This window comes from Solanum stenotomum, chromosome 1 (genome assembly GCF_019186545.1).
Source record: "Solanum stenotomum isolate F172 chromosome 1, ASM1918654v1, whole genome shotgun sequence".
NCBI classification, from domain to species: Eukaryota; Viridiplantae; Streptophyta; class Magnoliopsida; order Solanales; family Solanaceae; genus Solanum; species Solanum stenotomum.
The window spans coordinates 21,283,929-21,304,298 of NC_064282.1; the positions used below are offsets into that span (position 1 = coordinate 21,283,929).

A 20,370-nucleotide genomic window follows, 5' to 3' on the forward strand; every position below is an offset into this window, starting at 1 on the left:
TTTTATCGAGCTGACTTGATGGGGACTTGTGCGTGATAATTAGTATAATGACCAAAATACCCTTGGTGGACAATTTTAGTTTTCCCATTTTTATCCTTTTTTGTCTTTTTGTGTCAAAGGGAATGGCTTTTGATTAGTTAACTAATTTATTTTTAACCTTGATTAATATTTAGTTAAGTGAAGATTATCTTAATACTACTTTTATTGAAGCTTAGCTTAAGGATAAAGTGAGATTAGCTGTGTTTGTTTGTTGTCTTGTCTTTTAGTTCCAAACAAACGTAAAATTGAGATTTGGAGCGTTCTTTGAGCAAGAGAAGAGGCAACATGTGATTTAAAATTTGTAGTTAATTGTACTTAATTATTCTTAATTCTTTTACTTAACTTTAGTTTTAATCTAAGCTTACCAATAGTGAGACATGTAATAGTGTTTTTCGAGAAGTTAAAGTTACATAACAGTAATTTTTAGTTTATCTTTAATGAAATGAAATTATGAGGGGAAAGTTAGGAATTAGTCTCACTAGTTCTTTTTTTGTAGTATTATTATTTACCATATCAGTAGTGTTTAAAAACTTTGTTTTATAGTTATTTGTTGCTTTATTAATTGTGTCTAATCTTATTTCACTAGTTGTTTTTCTAATTAACTTCATATTATTATTTTGTTGTTACATTATTTTTGTAATTATATTTTGATACTTGTTTTTTTATTCAAAAGTTTATTAAAAATAATCTCTCCGTCTCAAAAATAACAATCAAAAGTAATCTTAAGGTATGTGGATATTATATATATATATTTTATTTTATTTTATAGACAGTTTTTACGTGTTTATTATACGATCCAATCTTCACGTTAGCAAACTAAAAGATTTTTTTAATAGAAAATTGAAAAGAAAAAGATGTCAAAAGCTAAAACTCTATGATGGTCCTTCTAATTTAATTTTTAATTTTATTATTTCAGCCAAACAATATTTAAATGTAGCCAAAGTTTGTTGTGAACAGAAAGTTTCTCTTTTTCTTGTTTTCCCATTTTATGGCTACAATACAAAAAAAAATAAAAAGTAGTAATAATAAAGAAAGTTGACTCAAAAACAGCTTATCAAACAAATCGGCAAGTACGTGGATTTGGCAAAACCAGTTAGAGAAATAAAGTATTTTTTAATTAAATCACATGTTTTCGATCATATTATTTAAAAATAATCCCTTCGGTCAAAATAAGGAAAAAATTCAATTTTTTGACTTCCCATAATTGATGACTTTTTTCTTAGGATTTATCTACGAACTTTCTTGGAATGTAAAAAGTTCATCTTTGTAACTTAAGAGAAAAAAAAACAAAAAGATTATATTATGTTGATAAAAAAAAGTTATTGACTAAAGGTAAAAGTTCTAAAAAGTGGGCAATTTATATGCTCTCTTTTTAGGATTTTTATAAAGCTAAACCTTTGTGTTAAAGATTATGTTGATTGAAAATATTTTTGAAAATTAAAAGATTGGTCGATAAATTATTATTTTATTTAAAATACTCTTCGAATTAATATTTCACCTAGTATAAATGAAATTAATCCATATTTGTAAGTGTATATAGCTAGATAGTGAAGTTCAATATTTAAAATTCTCTCTGGTAAATGGTGAGAGTTTGACTATTCAATAATTTTCTTTTCCATTTTTCTAGTCCTAATAAAAAAAAATTAAATTTTTTTTTACAACTTCAAATTACACAATCACATATTATGTAATATATAAGTTAAGTTAATTAAATTGTATATTTAGTCAAAACCGATTGAATTAAGGATCAATACATCGTGATCTTCTCATTGTTAATTGACTACTTGATGTTCATAAATACCTTCCTAGTTTAGCAATTAATGTTTAAAATAATCATTGCTTAGACTTGAGATAAACTATTTGTCTTTTCCATGTTTGGACAAATTACATGGTACTCTCTTCATTTTATATTACTTGACTCATATTGACTTAACACAATTCTCAAGAAAGTTTTCCTCTCTTTGTTCGTTTTTATCAACTATTTCAAAAATATTTTTTTACTTTTACTTGTCATTTTTATCATATAAAAAAACACAAAAAAATAATCTATTTTACTCTCTCAAAAAAAACTTTTACTTAAGCATGCAAAGTCTAAACTGGACAAGTAAAAGTTAAAAGAGAGTTTTAGAGGTGTATTTAACTAAACTAACATGAATAATGGTACGTTAATATTCTAAATTTGACTACTATCGTTTTATTTAGTTATTTGATACTGATTAGTGATTACTAAGAGTATAAAGAAAAAAATATGATAAAATTCTCTTGATTTTCTCAATTGAACAAGTGAAATATATATATATAGGAATCAAGTAATAGGAAACGACAGGAAATATACTTAGGGCATGTTTATGTTTAATTAACCATAAGTTCATTTTTTTTTAAAAGTCAACCTAGCTTATCTTTCAAAATTAGGATAGGATGTTTATTGTTTGGTTTTATAGTTGACTTTTAGCCTCATTGACCATCTCCTTCATAATTATTAGTACTATAAATATAAATATTAAGCATTGACAAAATCATTTAAAATCAGCTTTTTTTCCTCCTAAAAAAGGGGAGAAAAATAAATCATTAACACGACAGAGATAAAAACTTGTCAACACAAGTATTTGGATAAAATCAATTAATACAAGATATGTGTTTTACATATGAAATTTGCGGGTAGTTTAATTTAAAGATATTATTAATATTTAGGTATTAGGATTGGTGCTAGATAGATTAGCTATACAGTAATTAATAATGTAATTAGTAGGGGTATCTCAACTAAATTGGTAGCATAACTTTAATAAGAGACTTTAAATTTATCTAATAAGATTTTATAATGTATGGGAAGTAGGAGTAGGGGTAGAGATATGGGGTGGTGGGTGGTGGGAATTTTTACTTGATATTCCCTCTTCTCTTATTTCTCTGGTGTGTATCTATGCTCTAAAAATTCTATAAGACTTGTTTTTTAATTAAACGAACATGAAAAAAAATTAAAATTACTTTACACACCCTAATGTGTATGTGCCTCATTGACTATATGTTTAGCTGTTACCATATATACTAGTCCTTAGAAGGTGATTGGTTCAAAACTACATTATTATAAGAAGGTATTAATGTCAAGTTGCCTAGTTATTAATTGAGATTATATTGCTTAATAAAAATATGAATCGAGTAGCATAAGTGGCTTAACACTACTAAACCACATGTACTTAAAATTATAAAGAAATAACAACTTGACAGAAATTGTCACTACTCACTATAATAATATTACCCCTCTCTATATGTAGAACATGAGGTAGTGTATTAATGGTGTAAACCATTTAGCACCAAAAGCCACATACAATATTTCTAAACCAAAAGAGATATATACCTACTAATTGGGGTGGAATTAGAGGGTTCCAATAAATTGCTCGATCGAATTTAATTAATAATTTTAATTACTGTAAGATGAATGATAATAATAATATTTGAATTATGTTAAATAAATTGATTAGAGAAATCAAAATATATGAATGATAATTTTAATGTTTGGGTTAAATTGATCTATTTATTTTTCAATTTAAGATTAAAATAAAAGGCTTGAATCATTCATCTTCGTATCACTTATTTTCAAATTCAACAAATATATTTATAATTCTATGATTCAAAATATCTTTTTCTATATGATCTCTTTGAAGATCATTCATTCAAAATTCGTCTCTGTCCATTTGGTGACACCATTTTCAGCTAGTTTGAAATTAAAAGGATAAAAAAAATTGAGCAATGTTTTTAAAAGGGCAACAAAACTGAGTATAAGATCAAAATGACAATTTTTGAATGAAGTTGTTGACGGAGTTAAAATCTATATATAAGACTCATTTTGATATGAACCTTTCCTTTTTTAAAAAAAAATTTAAAAAAAATGGCACTGAATTTATTTTATTTTTAAATATTTCTTCTTCATTATTTATTTAACCGTTTTGTTGTTATCTTTTCATGTTTATTTATTTTCTCTATTTTTACTATTTGTATGTAAATGAAAATGTAGGTGATGCGGTCAAATTTAATAGTTTTTTTTTAATATAATTTGATAATTTAAGTTTATATAATTTAAGTTTATCAATAATAGGATGATGTTTTTTATTAATTAAGATTTCAAAAGTAATCATGAAAATAAATTACACTTTCACTATAATTCAAAAATACTTTCATTTTTTTTAATAAAAACTTGATCAAATACCTTAACTTAAAAATAAAAATATCATTTTAATAAAAACACTCATAATTTTTCTAAAATTTAACCAAACGAGCTATTATATTTACGGAAAAGGGTCAAAATTGCCCTTGAACTATGTGAAATAGACCACTTATACCCTTCGTTATATTTTGGGATAAAAAATGCCCTTGCTGTTATCCTAAGAGACCACAAATACCCTCAAGAGTTAACACCCCAAATTTTTATTGACGTGGCAAGCCACGTGGGACTAATCATTCCACCTAGCATTGCCAACTAGGATTCACTACAAAAGAACTAGACCTTTAGCGGCAACAACAATCGCCACAAAAACCCAAAAAATTGTCACTAAAAGTTTTTAACATTAAATTCTAATTTTGTGTTTTTTCTTCATTGTTTTTAAAAAATAAAAAATGATATCGATTAAGTAGGAATTTGAAGACACTTATGTTTTATTTTTATGTCATATTAAAATGTATAAAATGTACAATGATGCATTATATTGTAGGAGATTTGAATCGAGAAGTAATTTTGATGATTTTTCGTAATAATATTGCATTTTTTTAATATTGATATTGCAAGTTATTTATTTTAGAAAATTAGGTTGCAATAGAAAATTAATTATCATATTTTTTTGTTGAAAAAATAGGTTTTACTAGTGAATGGTTGTTGGAGCCTTAGTCGCCACTAAAAATCACTCATAACCTTTAGTGGCAATATTTTGGGAATTTGTGGCGACTTAGTCGCCACTAAAAGTCAAATTCTTTTGTAGTGAATCTTAGTTGGCAACGCTTAGGTGGAGGGATTAGTCCCATGTGGCTTGCCACGTCACTAAAAATTTGGGGTGTTAACTCTTGAGGGTAATTGTGGTCTCCTGGGATAACGGCGGGGGTATTTTTGATCCCAAAATGTAATGGAGGGTAGAAGTGGTCTATTTCGCATAGTTCAGGAGCAATTTTGACCCCTTTTCCGTTATATTTATTTGTTAGAACAAAATTTTCACATCAAACCTTTAATATGCTGGGCCCTACTTTTGAACCCCACGGCGGCTACCACCTGATCATACTGACATCCCAACCCCACCCAAAGAATATGTTTTTTTTAATAAAAAATAATACTTAAAAAAATTTAAAGAAATTGCAAATGTTGCAAAATTATCATAGAAAAATTTAATTACTCACCAAATTTATATGACATTATTAAAATTTTGAGAGTCAATCAAGTGTTTAATTTGATCGTAATTTATTTATATTTTTTATATATTAAGTTGTTAATTGCTATAATTTATAAAAAAATATAAAAACTTACAATATATATACTTAAATTCATGATAAAATTTTATTTTTTAAAATTATATTATATACATTGAGACAATAAAAATAAAATTTATTGCATTTAAAGTCGATGACAAAAAGACACTCCACTTCGAATAAAAAGAGATGAATATTTTACGGAAAGATTATTGTACATTTTATGTTATTCACCTTATCCGATAAGCAATTGTCGCAGGAATAGTATGTTTTAAAAAAGAAAAAAAGCACATTTCTTTTTTCCCTTTTTATTCCTATGGAATGGGACAAAAGGTTCTCCAAATTCTTATAATATAAATTGTACGCCATTATATTCACTTTACGTGGCCAAATTCACACTCTTAAAAAAGGATTTTGCTACAATTTTAAGATAACTTTTAAAAAAATATATATTGCAATTTACATATTGGCCTAACTTAAGGTGTTTGATAGATAAATTTATTGTGTACATGAATTAATTTGATTTTGGGATAGTTACAATCCCTCTATCTTTAATATTGAATATTTAAGAATGAAAAAAATAATTAATTGGAGCATTGTCCTAATAAATGGGTCTTAAAATATCAAACGCGATTTCCGTATAATATTTTTGATCCTTCAATTATTGATATTTTAATTCTGGTAATATATGATGTACTCAATATATTTGATGTATGTCTGATCATTTTAGGATGTTATATTTAATTATATTTAAAAATATATAATCATATGAAATAACAATATAACCTTAACATAACATGAATAACTAAACTATAATATATTTAATGATTCTTAAAATTTATGAATATTTACAAATAAAAAAGATAAAAAATATACATTTCAAAAAATTGAAATTTCATTTAAATATATTTAATCAAATATCACAAAAATTTAAATTTAAATTTATCAATAATTGAGAGGATAAAATTTCTTGAAAAGTCATACTTAAAAATGATATATTAAAAAAAAAGAGTCATCTAGAATAAATTAAATAAGATAGATACATTGCAATTTTCCACTATAACTATATAGCGAAGTGAATGACGAGTTCTTCAGTCATCATGTGTCAACCAAAACAGAGTGATGGTGGAATTGCGGCCTGTAATATTAAGTGAATTTAAATTTAACTGAATTCAATATGAATAATATCTTTTTTTTGTTAAAAATATTATTTTTAGAATCGAATCTTATAATATGTGAATTTATATTTAATCAAAATCTAATATAAATATCAAACACCACGGAATAAAAAAAATTCCACAATCAAGCCTTTACAGGCATATACATGAATTACCTTCATACATTGAACATTTGAACATTTTTATATACTTTGGATTTTAATACATAACTGTGAAAATGAAACATATAGCCGACAAAAATAATACATTACATTAAATATATAGAGGTGTGGGGTTTGGTTGAATCCTGAACAAAACATCAAATCAACTATATTTTTATATTATATTCTATTGAGTGAAAGCATATACTTTTTCGTCTCAATTTGTTTTTTTTTTTTAATTTAAGATTATAAAATTAAAAAATAATCTTAATATATTTTTATTTAAGATTATAAGATTTAAAACTAATTTTTTTATTTTTAAAATTTCGTACCAAATTAAAATCGAACAAAGAATGAAAAATGAGTGACTATTAACCTGGTATATATATGTTCATGTCAGAAGATAAAATCAGGGAACAAAATTTCTACTACTATATGATAAATACAAATCAAATTGTCTTGAATTTCTATGTCCTAAGAAACGACAAATAGTTTGTCTGTTATCACTAAATAATAGTTTCGCACGCTTATTAAGAAAATAATTATTGATATAGTGAATTTACTATTTTATACCTATTAATTATTAAGTTGATGAATTAAAAGCTTAAAATTTTCAAGAAATTCTACCTTTTTTTAAAGTAATTAATTGAGGGTACAATAGGTGAAAAAAGATGTTCTTTTTTATTTGTCAAAATGAACAAGTAATTAGGGACAACTAAAAAAAATGGACAAGTAATTAAGGACAGAGGAGATAAAAAACTACAGCTAAGTCTATTAATTGACAAATTATTAAAAAATCGTATTAGATATACCTGAGTTATTTAATGATAAATTTTCATAGCTATTTTTTTTTTTAGTGATAGGATATAAAAATTATATTTTAGATTATTTAAAAAAAATACGATAATTGTTATAATATGAATAAAAATAAGAGAAGCAACCTATTATACCAGTATAAATTACATTGATATAACAATTATCTATATTTTGAATTTAAGGATGTTTATAGAAGTGAAAACGATAGAAGGGAAGATGAATTTATTTTTTGTTGTTGGCAACTATGCAATTATTTATATGACTGTTGGAAAAGCGGCCCAACTAAAACTTGAGAATTTTTTTTTTTTTGATTTGTTTATCTTATTTTTAAAAAAATATATATATTAAAAATATTTATTTTATTTTATTCTTTCATGATATATTTAAAATCAAAGAATCAAAGTGTATTTTGATACGCCCTACTTATCTATAATTTAAGGCTTCCGATCAAATAACAAACTAAAATAAAGAGAGTATATATTTCCTATGAGTTCTATTTTAATTTTTACTTAAAAACTCCTTTCAACTCAGATTTCATTTTATTTTATTTTTTTTATAAAAAAAACTAAATGAAAAATTAAGGAACCTAAAATTTTACCTTTTGCTTTTATGGATTCGTGATGGATTTGGAATTAGATTTGGGGGAATCTTATGTCTGTGAATTATTGTTTCCATAATTGGAAACTTTTATTTATTTATTTTTATTTTTATTTTTTATCCATAATTGGAAACTGAAAAATTAATACAACAAAAAGACATTTCCTTTTGGTAAGAATTTTTTGCCATGTGTAAGGAGATGCTACAACATTGCAAGAATATCCTCTTAAATATTAATAGGGCAAATTACAGAAATCACATATTTTTAAGACAGAATTACAATTTATCCCTTAAAAGTTTATAATTACAGAAATTCCTCAAACGGATACAATAATATAAGCGCTGATACATTACTCTGATGCGCGAGATACATTAATCGTTAAGTAAGATACATTACATTTTATACATGATACACTAATCTAATGCGCGAGATACAATAATATAAGCGTTAATACATTAATCAGATGCGCGAGATACACTAATTTGATGCGCGAAAATGAGAAATTTTGGAGATTTATAAAACTTATAGGGGATAATGGTAATAAGTAAACTAAAAGGTGAGATTTCTATAATTTTTTCATATTAAAATGGTAATGCTAATATTATTATAACTAATCAACTGTTATGGACAAGTCATTCGTCAAGAAAGAGTTGATATTTGTGGAAATTCTTGCTTAGCGGAAGCAGGTCACCAATCGATGATATAATTTGAGTATGATGAGTATATGTTACTCTCGTTCCAATAATCAAACTGATAAAATGGAATAAGTAATCAAGATTTGATTTTATGTTCTCGTTTCCTATACATCCGATGCGGGTAAGTTTTTTCCTATTAAATTAGCATTAATAATAAATATAATATATAAATTATTTTCTTTACAGCCGACACTTGCTTTCCATTTCTTTTCTCACACACATGCCTTCTACGGCTCTATATGAAGCTACCCAAAAAAGACCAAGAAAAAGTTGTCTTTATCCTCTAATGCTTTTATTTCTTCAAAAAAAATCTTGTGAACCTTTCTTTTTCTCTTTTGCTTTTTTAAAAAAAAAAATATTTATAATTATTAATTTTATTCGTTTTACTTTTCTTCTCATCCCATTTTGCATCTTTTTTGTTCTCGACATACCATTATTATAATTCACCCAAAAACAAAAGTGTTACATATCAAGATGGACTCAGGATTTAAAGATGATGAAAATGTCATAAAAGGAGTATGAAATTTGGCGAAAGGAATCTAAAATTTGCACTATAGGATGCTTAGAAAAGTGATTTGGGGGACGGACTATATAACTAACGGATCCAACTTAACGTATATTTATGTACGTAACTATTACTAAAATTTTAATTTTGGATTTATAATTTAAAAATTTCAACACCCCTCCCACACGCACAAATTTCGTCCAATGCCAAAACTGTGGTCTGATCAAGAAGAACAAGAGGATATTGTACCTTTAATTTGTTAGATAAGAATTTGGAGCAGGATTGACCATCAATGACTAGCCTCAATTCAATAATTGAATAAGTAATACCACAAAGTATATTAGCTTTGTTAAGAAGAGAGTAAATAGCCAAATGACCCCAATCTATTGTCCGATTCTCAACTACACACTTATACTTTACGAGAATCTTATTACCCCCTTGAACTACTTTAAAATGATATAAATATCACCCCTAAAACTATACACCACATTCATAACCTGAAGTGGTAGACACGCACTACCAGCTGTCAGGCATATATAATAATTTTTTAAAAAACTTTTTATAGATTCTTCTTTCATCTTTATTCTATTTTACCTCTTTTCTTTTTCTTTTAAAATTTGTAATTCAAACTATAGATTTCTATAATATTTACCTTAAATCTTCAATTGTTTTTTTGGCTTTATTAATTTCTTAAAATTTGAAGAAAAAAACTATTGTTCTTCATTGTGTTCATCGAATTTGTGCAAATCTTGGAAGTTTGTGAATGTGACTGGGTTTGGTATATTGAATCTACACATTACTTGTTAATTGATTTCGAATTAGGTGTGAAGATTTAAGCCAAAAAACGGAAAATCACACTGACCTACAAAGCTGTCAAAATAAAAAAAATTGTGGGTTGTGTTTGAATCCAAATCTAAAAATTTTCATTTTCAATTACAAATTGTAGAGACTAAATTGAATCCTTTATGGGAATCCCATTGTTGAGTTCTTGAGTTTGAAAACATCTAGATCAATTGACTTGAGTTAAAGAAAAAATTTGACAAATAAGGAGGAAATACAAATCCATGGACAATCATTATTAAAGAGCTTTGAATCTCAAGAATAAATTTTCAAATTTGTCCGTGGGTTCATCTTTTTCGGTGATTATTTCTTCCTCATCGCTGACTCGTTCGATAAGTTTTTCTATCAAATATTAAGATTTATCATCTATCAGAGATGGAAATGTTGGGATTGCTATCTTCTTCTCCCACATAAGTGAAAGGGAAAGTCATTCCCTCCATTAAAAGGGGTAATTTTTCTTATGAAAATAAATACATAAAAAGAAAAAAAAACAATTTAATTATAATAAAAACATAATAAAAATGTGCTTTTTAATTGTTTTTTGCTTCTCACTCTCTTTGAGAGAGTGAAATTCACTCTCTAGTAGAGTTGGAAATCCACTCATAGCTTGAGGGGGCATTTGGATGTTTTCTCTTGTTAAGAATTTGGTGCCAGTATTCACAACTTCAAAAGTTCTTTTAAAAAAATTCATTTAGACAGCGATCTTTCAAACTACTCGGAAGTATTTTTATATAGTACAATAGCAATTTATGCAAATGCAAAATATTATTTCAACAAAATCAATGAATTCACACCTAAAAAGTAAGCAGGTTTACACTCATATTCAGCATCATCAACTTTCCAATAACAAAGCATATCATGACAATTACAACAGAATAGCACAAGGGTACTCAGAAAACAAAACTCGCATGGGTTTGGTGTATTGATGTAGATATGTTTGTTCAAGTGAAACTTTGAATAAACAAGAGACCAGGAAGTGAAAGATATATCGGAGTTCAATACATGTCATTTCAATGTCTTAGATACAACGAATTCAAACTTGTAGAAGTAGTATGTCGACCAGAATAACATCAACTTCTAAATATTGTCTTCCTGAAGAAAGCTATAACAAACACAAGTGACTCCAATACAGAGGTAGGCCGAGTAGACGACAAGCTTGCAGTTTGCCTCAGTAGTATGCTTTCCGCGGATTGTTCTGCAAAAAAAGATTATCAGCCTTGATTCCAATTATAATAAAAATTTAAACATTAATTTCCCTCTCCATCCTATCTAAACCGAAAAACAAATTCCCAAAATGAGAACGAACGAAAAGTCGTCACGACTGTGAGGCTAGAGTTTTTACACATACACTGAGTAAGCAGGATCCTCCCTCCTGTTAGGTGACAAATTATTTTTTGGTCATGTGGTCCAAGATAGAGTGGAGGTAAGGTCTTTTGATACATAAAAGTTTCTATTGTTTCACTTAGAAGGTGATGGCAAGATGGTTCCTTGAGTTCTGTTCTCATATCTGTTACAGTCTTTTTAATTTCCCTTTGATGCAAACCGTACTCAATGAAATTATAGAGTACTTTGCTGCATAAATAATAAACCTAAATAAAAAGAAGTTCCACACCATTAAAAAAAAATTCAATTATAAAGGAGATAAAGCACATACCAGTGGATTTGGCCTGTACTTGTAGCCTAGCATCATTCGTTTCTTATATTGATCATAGATATCATCTTCTGGAGTGACCTCCCCGGGTTGGTGAGCACCAACACCTAAGTTATTTGATTTTACACTGCCAGCTGTTATTGGATCTGCAATACCACTTTTAGAGCTCCCTAGTCCTTCACCTGCAGTTCCGCATTAAGATTAAGACTCCATAGGAATTTGCGGCATGTAACTCCTAAACATGAACTATTTGCATTTCAAAGACTAATACTTTTTGACTACAAGAACAACATACCCAGTGAAATCCCATTGGGTAATACTTTCTGACTTAGAACTCCTTAAAACTACCTACATAGATGTGTCACTTGCATACCTAGTTACCAAAACAACTTGCTACAAGTAGTGCATTTATACACTTGAATAAACAAGAATGCACTTGAAGAAACAAGATGAGGTAGGGATGCTCCCCGGACCAGAGGAGTAGCCTTATCAATCGCAGAAACAAACCCAACCCCTAACCTCATGCCCCCTTCAACCTCAACATAACTCTCTTAAAATTGAACAGCTCTGCCCCTAAGAAAAGGTCTATTAAAATGGGGAAATCTTCCTTTTCCTCTAAAAAATGTACCAGCACAAGTTATTTGCACCCAAACAGGTCCATGTTTTCCTAGAGGGAAATATACCTTCTCTCCAACCCATTTTCGACAGAAGTTTGTGGCCAATATTATCAGCTTGTATTTTCGATCTTTCTGCTGCCTCTATGGCTGCTTTCCGAGCAGCTACATCGTTGCAGGTAGACAAAAACTTAACAAGCTCTTCAGGTGGGATATAGTCCCCCATATGATGACCCTTCTTTCCTGGAACTGCAACGCAAAATAAGATATAAGAAGAGTTGCACATATTTTAATAAACAATGCATGCATCTACTTTGAGCTCAGATACCTAAGATTCTAAACTTAATAGGAAACCAGAACATAGATACAGCAGAATAAACAAAATTAGTGACCAACCTTGGAGAGAAGCAGGTGGAGGCATCTCATCTTTCGATGATCTCGGTGCCCTTAGCTTCTCTTCATCTGCAGCTTTCTTCATGTAATATTCCATCATCGCTATTGGATCTGACCCCGATGGACCGCCTGAATGACCTGCAAAGACAATACCCGTATAAGCCCAAGCATAACTGAAAACCTTTTCAGTGGAATTTCGTGAAGTCCATCATCCAATGAACTTATGGGAATATGACAATCTGATGCAGCGCAGAAGGTGCACAAATTATAGCCAGATGAAATCAAATTTCCAAGATAGGAAACCAGTTCTTCAAAATCGGTAGCTTTAGAGGCACAAAAAATATTGAGGGTTCTGTTATTTAAAAACTGTTGTATGCATCGGTCACCTAGTAAATGAGAACTACATATATCAGAAAGGTCACAAAAATTCAAATTCATTGGAACGGTCGTAACAACTTCCCCTCCCTCTTTAATCTGGATGTCTGGATTCTTTTGCATACATTCTACAACAGTATCCGCTTCTTGAAAGAAAAACTCTTACCTTTAACTTAAAGAGTTAAATATACTTAATTCATGACACGAACAAATACACACACATATATGTTCATGGCATGAAATTGGATGTCTGAATTCTTTTGCAGCCATTCTACAATAATATCTGCTTCTTGACAGAAAACTATTTATCTTATAGCTGAGTACTATCGTACTATACTTGGGGAGAATAGGCCTGCATGACTAGCACAACGATTACTACTTCCAATGCCTAAAAGGCTGGGAGAAGCTGGAAAAAATCACAAGACTTTCTTAGGGATGCAAACAGGGTCAAAGCATCTACAGGAAGTTGGTTTTAAAATTTTGCACTTGCATAACGAAGTCTGCTTTGAATGGCTACAGAGGTAAACAAGAGGAAGACGAATTATGTGAAAAGATATAACAAAAGTCACTCATATTAGAAGCATATGGAAATTCAGATGAATGTTAAACTTTAAGGTAGGTGATGGTAGCAAAATCTACTTTAGGTAGGATGCTTGACTGGGCCATTAACCACTAAAAGACAAAGTTCCAGAATTGTATTGATTTGCTCAAAATTCTGTAGTGACAGCAAAACAGTGCCGAAAACAGTGATGCTGGGCTTTTAGGAGGAGTTGTAATGATTTGGAAGTAGAAAGAACAGTTCCATTGTCATAAGAAGTAGAAACACATCAACTTTTATCTGAGAACCTGATTCACTAAAATGAATCAGAGTTGCAGCAGGAAGTTCTCTGTTCAATCAGAGCTTATGAAAACTTGAATGTCCCTGCAGATCAGCATAGTACATGGCCATGGAGAATACTCTGTAGAGCATGTGTTCCATTAAATTTGGCTTGTTGAGTTGGATTGCAACATCTGAGGCTATCTTAATTCAGGTAACTAACAAAAAAGGGCTATGAACATGTGTTTTAGGTGTTACATATGGAAAAGGGGGTGGAAGATACAAATATACAAAGCACAACCTTCTACATTGTCAATGACATTCCACGTTTGGAGTATGTCTTTTTATGAAGTCATTTGGAGTATGTTTCTCAGCATATTTGGAGTTAAATGAGCTAAACTAAGACAGACAAATAAGCTACTCTAGAACTGGAAAAGAAAAGAGCTTGGCAAGGAAAGAAGGAAGATTTGGGAGACTCGCCAGCTTACATCTGCCGAAACATTTGGCAAAAGAGAAATGAAAGATACTGTGAGGGTAAAATAGAGTCCTATCTGGACTAAAATGGAGACTGAATGTTGCTCCAGAAGCTTAGTGTTAACTGGATGATATCTCAGGAACAGATAAGCTGAGAGATTTCATTAGCTCCTTGCAGACTAAACAATGTTCATATTGTACTCCTTATGCAACCTACTACATCTTAGTGCAGTTCCAATTGTTCAATAAAATATAATCTCTTAGTTGCACAATATTTTACCATGCACCTTTTCAAGGACAACAGAAATAAGTATTGAAGAAGAGAATGATCCAATTTCAATAAACCCAAGCACCACTTTTCGGTTCTCACTACTCTTAACGTCACTAGAAAACTGATCTGCCTATATTAACTTGTGTATGGAAACCTGTATTGACAAATTCAGGTGCAAAAGCAGATTATCCATTATTGATCACATTACACCTAAATCCAGTAGGGTAAATAATCCAAACAAAATCAATGTTGTCAAAGTTGCACTTTAAAGCGTGTTTAAATCCTGAAGCAAGGAGCAAAACATGTTGAGCGCTTCGCCCCACCTAGTGAGCGCTTCAATGTCGTCATCAAGGCTCTAAAGCATACTTTTCTTTGCCAATGAGCATAATCCTAAAGAGGTGGCACTAAACAATTGATATATCACTTTATCATAATTCCTTTTCGACTTCTTTGTCCATCTATTTGTTCTTATTGATAATGTTGTCTGTCTATTTGTTATTCATGCTTATAGTTATTAGGTTTGGACTACACATACATATTTATATTTCTTTCTCCATTTGGGCCTTTCTTCCTTAAAACCTATACTTTATTTGCACTTTGCGCTTAAAGCCCAACGGATATTAAGAGTTCGTTTGTGCTTTTCGCCTTTGATAACACTGAACAAAATGCCAAGACAATATATACATATACAGACTCGTGTATAAACGACATTACCAGAATTTCCAGCCGGTTCTGAAGAACTTGTATTCTCTGTTGCTCCCCACAATGCTGATGCAGGAGTTTGGTAATTCAAATGCTGCTGATGTGACCTATGAGAACTGCTTGTTGAGTTGGGTGTAGCAGTACTAGTAACTCCTGCAGCACAAAAAACCAATCAAGTAAATAATATGGAAGAATCACCACAAAGAAATGTCATGTCGATCAAGCAAAGCCAGATGAACTAGACATTAGATGCGAAAAACATGAAGTTGGCAATTTAGTTGAATAACCTCAAGCTATTCAGCTAAATGCATGTGCTCACACTCGCACACATATACACACAGTACATAAAATGCATATTAAACATGGCCAACTGAACGCAGAAAGCTAGTAACATCCTGCACTACGTAACCAGAAAGCTAATTAGGCTTGTGCCAGCAATCTATGCATGTGGATAAATTTTACTCACTATGTGATGTTTGGGTTTCGCTGGTCTGTGATAGAGCCTTTTCCTCTTCACTAAGTTGATATTCATAGTATTTGTAATCAGGACAGCTTTCATCAAATAAGAACCTGCAAATATATCAAGTGTCATAAACAATATTCAAAAACAAATTTTCTTCTTCCTTAAGGAGAGAGAAATCAGATGATTGACCGCTAACCATTCATAATAGGCTGTAGCTAAAATCTCCAGGAAAGTAAACTCATTAGATAAAACTCTAAAGAGACCAATGATTTTGGCAAAGAAAGAGCTTCCAAACACCAAAACAAAGTAGAGAATTAAACGAGCAAGGGTAAGGGAAGAACAAGAAGTGATCACCAGTTCTTAAGGAAGTGAGGGAATAAAAAAAGAAGACAACAGATGCAACAGAACTCGTGGATATGAGGTCACGTGACCACAATTGCACATACGTGTGATTTGAGAAGACAGAACAACCCATGGCAATTTACGTCGTAAAAAAAATCAATGTTACAATAAATTATGTGACTACTCTACATGAAGAGACCAGAAAGATTCTGATTCATACTTAAATGGTGTGTCTCCTGGATTTTTTTGGCGAGTGATATTCTCAAACTGCCTTCCATGCTTAGCCACAAAACTTGCTAATTTGTCTGCAACTTTCTTCACTGCTGGATCACTTGGGGGATTTGGTGCTGCATGTCACTTAAAGCACTGATTAATACCAAGAGCATGAACAAGTGAATATAAATTACTCTTGTAGCCGCATTTTCCAAATCTTTCATTGAACATCTCTTTCCCCCAATGTTGGTAAGGACTTAAGATATAAGCTGCACGATCAGACAAGAGTAACTCAAGAATGTCTAGTTCTTATCCACAATGCCTAGAGAATATCCTCAAAGTACAAAACAAAATGGTAAAATCTTGACTAATGAAGGACTTTGAAAATTTGCAACATAAGGCTTCCATGACAGATTAGTAGTAAATGAGAACCCGTGCCACCAGTTGCACAAGACATTAGGTGAATTATGTGGTTCAACCAAAAGGAAATTACCTCATATGTGACCATCAAGAGAAAGCAAATTCACTAAATGGACAAGAACTAAGATCATTCCATGAATTCTCAAAATTCCTAGCCTATAATGACAAGTCCTTGAAAAGTGAGGGTGGACCCTAAATCAAGCTAGCAAACAGAAAATTAAAGAAAGGAAAATACATAGCTACTGAGAATGGAAATACATAGCTACTAAGAATGTTGTTCCAAGAACCAACATGTGATATCATGACTCATGAGCAAAACTATACTTTATTCAGCTAGAGAGAGAGAGAGAGAGAGAGAGAGGAGTTATCATCAACAAAATTCCAATGTTTGTAATAAGTATTTACCAACATCAATTTGTCTAAGAGGCTTGTGCAGAGCACGAGGTTCCTCCACCCTCTGCCGTTTAATTGGCCCATCTCCTGAAGAATTCCCAGCATCTTTTTCATCCTCATCATCCTCATCTTCACCTAGCTTAACAGAAGGTGCAGGTATTTTGGATTTCTGTTTCAGGCTGAATGCAAGTTTCCCACCTGAAGCAACTGTGGCAGTTTTCCGTGAAGAGTTAGCTTTAAATTCCAGGCTTGGCTTACTAATGACTGCCTTTGGAGTTGAAGCTCCCAATATACTGGAGGTTGTCTTAGACTCTTTTGAGGAGGCACCCTTCAATTTCTCCTTTTCCTTCTCCTGTTGGAGCTGTTTGAACCTCTCCATGAAAGAACCATCATTGACAAATAAGCTAGAATCTGTTGGCTTCTCCATTGGCAAAAAACCAACTTTTCTTTTCTGCCAGCTGTAACTGCTCAACAAGCACTCTTACAATAGATTCAGATATTGAATGGGTTTTTTTTTCTGTACACAAATATTCAGACACTAAATGGTTTTGTTATCACTTCTTTCTTTAATGTTCTGTAAGTGAACATCATATTTACATTCCAAGTTGCATTCTCAAATCCATCGTTGAAATTAGAAAAGAAAATGTTAAATTTAATATAAAGTAAAAGAAAGCAGGTTTTTCACTCCCCCAAGAATTTTTAGACTCAGCAACAAGACCGTGCAGGAGAGGGATTAGGGCGTGTTTGGTAGACTGGAAAAGTAAAACAGGACAGGAAAGGTGAATTTTCTTTCCACTCTGCTTATAGAAAGTCAAGGATCCCCACTCCTGAACTTCTTTACACGCTAGTAAAGTCGTAGGACTCGGAAGATATAGGCATATAGCTACCCATGTCCTTCTTAATTTTAGATTATTATACCCATTCAAGCAAAACATATGCTAGAATGTTTGTTTTTCCTTTGTGTACTTCACATATCCAGAAAACGGAAGGCTTATAACTTTCTAGACATTCATATGGGTGCAGATAGGAACTTAGACAAAGTACAAGTCTAATACTTATAATCCCTCAAGCATACACGATACACCTTACCTTCAAAAGCTGTAATAGAGAGTTTTAAATTTCAAATGATCTGACTGATGTCTCTTATAACTCCACATGCAGATCATATTAAAAATCAGATGTTGCTCATCTACAATTGCCTTGTAATCAATCATTTATTCAACACCATAGCAGCAAAAACAATCAGGTAATGATAGCGAGTAATGTTACTTCCAGCTCCTTCTTAAAGTGCTCATTTGGATCTGTCTGGAAAAGTTTTTGGTTTAAAAAGAAAAGAAGGCTAGTAGAAGTTGAAGACATGTTTAGCTCATTGTAGTTTTATAAGATTAGCTAGTGATTTGCTAGTGAATGGCGGTTTTTGGGTAAAAGAACCTCCTTAACAATTCTTCAACTACAATAAAAAAGAACCAAATTTTGCATAAAATGATATTTTCAGTTTCTTCAATCAAACACCATCTTCCGAAAGTTGACTTCCACTTTTTACAACAAATTCCCAGGAAATCTCCACCCAAAATCCTTCCTATATGGTACCATCTCTTTTTACCTTACTCTTTATGCAACAGTTATTAATTTTTTGAGAAAGGTAACAATGTATTAATCACCAGCACGAAGGCTGTGCTGGCAGCCCATTTACAATTTCATATAGCAAAAGTATGTCCTTGTTCCTCTTTACTAGGACACTAGAAACTCTAGTAATGCTCCAGTTTTGTTTACATAGGTTTCTTTACACCAAAATAAATTACAACTCTGCAACAGATTATCTAATCAACACAAACCCAACCTAATCCCAACTGTATGAAACAATTGAGCGTCTAAATCACACCACAAAAAAAAAAAAAAAAAAAAAACTGCAAAAATCAACAGCAACAACCAAACTTCAACAGATTGAAATACTAACAATTGACCAAGGAAAACGCATTGTAACATCACATTAAAGCACAAACATCAATAAATTTATAATTCCGATCAAATTAATTGAAACCCTAAAGTCATCAACCCACAATCCAACAAACTAAGACTTCGACACACGCAATAAAATAAAAATCAAACACCTAGAGAATCGTACAAGAAATCCACACAAGTCAGAAAATCTAAACTGGTAGAATTAAAAAAAAAAAAACTAAGAAGCTCGAATGCGCAAACATCAGCCTCAATAAATCTACCTGCGGAATCGAGAATGAAAAGTGGATCCCGAAATCAGCAAGCGTAAACCGAATTGACTGAATAAAGCAATGAAATTGAAACCCTAAAGGAAGATCGAGAAGAGAAAAATAATTGGAGTATTTGGTAATGAATAGTTTGAGGGACAAAGCAACGTCCGTTAAACGAGCGGACGAGAAGGAGAGAACACGTGACTTTGAGGGCGCTATATGTTAAATGGGTTATTTTTCCTTCCCATAGGCAGCGTATCGGTCTATCCGGCCGGTTTTGATATTTATCGATTTAACTTGTAAACATGCAAAATCGTTAAGAACCACTAAGATATTGGCTTGTCGGTTATCAATTTATCACTTATTGATCGTTATTGATTTGGTATCGATTTAACCGTTAAAATTTTATATAAAAAAAAAATTATTGAAAGTCACTTAGAAGCATGGTGATAAACCAAATAAACCATGCACATGATTTGATTGATTGTATTTTGCCCAAAAGTAACACTAACATATTGTAGAATAACCGAAAATTTGAGATTGCCGAAAATAAAAATATGAAAATAAATCCGAAGTCAAGGACTTTTATATACCAAATGGTATAAAAAAATAATTTATTAATTTACTATCGAGTTATCGATTAACCCGTTTAGTAAAAAAGTCCAACCGTTAAGAACTAATAACAGAAAAAATCAAACTCGTTATCAAAACCATTAAATCAATAACCTATTACCGATAGACCAATAATTTTTTCGGTTCGATTTTGAACAACCCTA

The 20,370-nt window shown here is 30.7% G+C and overlaps 2 protein-coding genes across 2 annotated transcripts in view; one reads left to right on the top strand and one right to left on the bottom strand.

Moving 5' to 3' along the window:
• Positions 1-20,370, top strand: part of LOC125843766 (protein M7) — a 236,831-nt gene that overhangs the window by 40,720 nt on the left and 175,741 nt on the right. The gene's annotated exons all lie outside the window — the stretch shown is intronic.
• LOC125843589 (SURP and G-patch domain-containing protein 1-like protein) lies at positions 11,059-19,813 on the bottom strand. The gene is made up of 9 exons (XM_049522726.1): positions 19,607-19,813; positions 17,397-17,848; positions 16,579-16,705; positions 16,020-16,123; positions 15,566-15,706; positions 12,918-13,052; positions 12,591-12,770; positions 11,911-12,089; positions 11,059-11,451 (listed from the first exon to the last, which is right to left on the bottom strand). The coding sequence occupies exons 2-9, from the start codon at positions 17,809-17,811 to the stop codon at positions 11,425-11,427; spliced, it is 1,308 nt and encodes a 435-aa protein (XP_049378683.1). The 5' UTR covers positions 17,812-17,848; positions 19,607-19,813; the 3' UTR covers positions 11,059-11,424.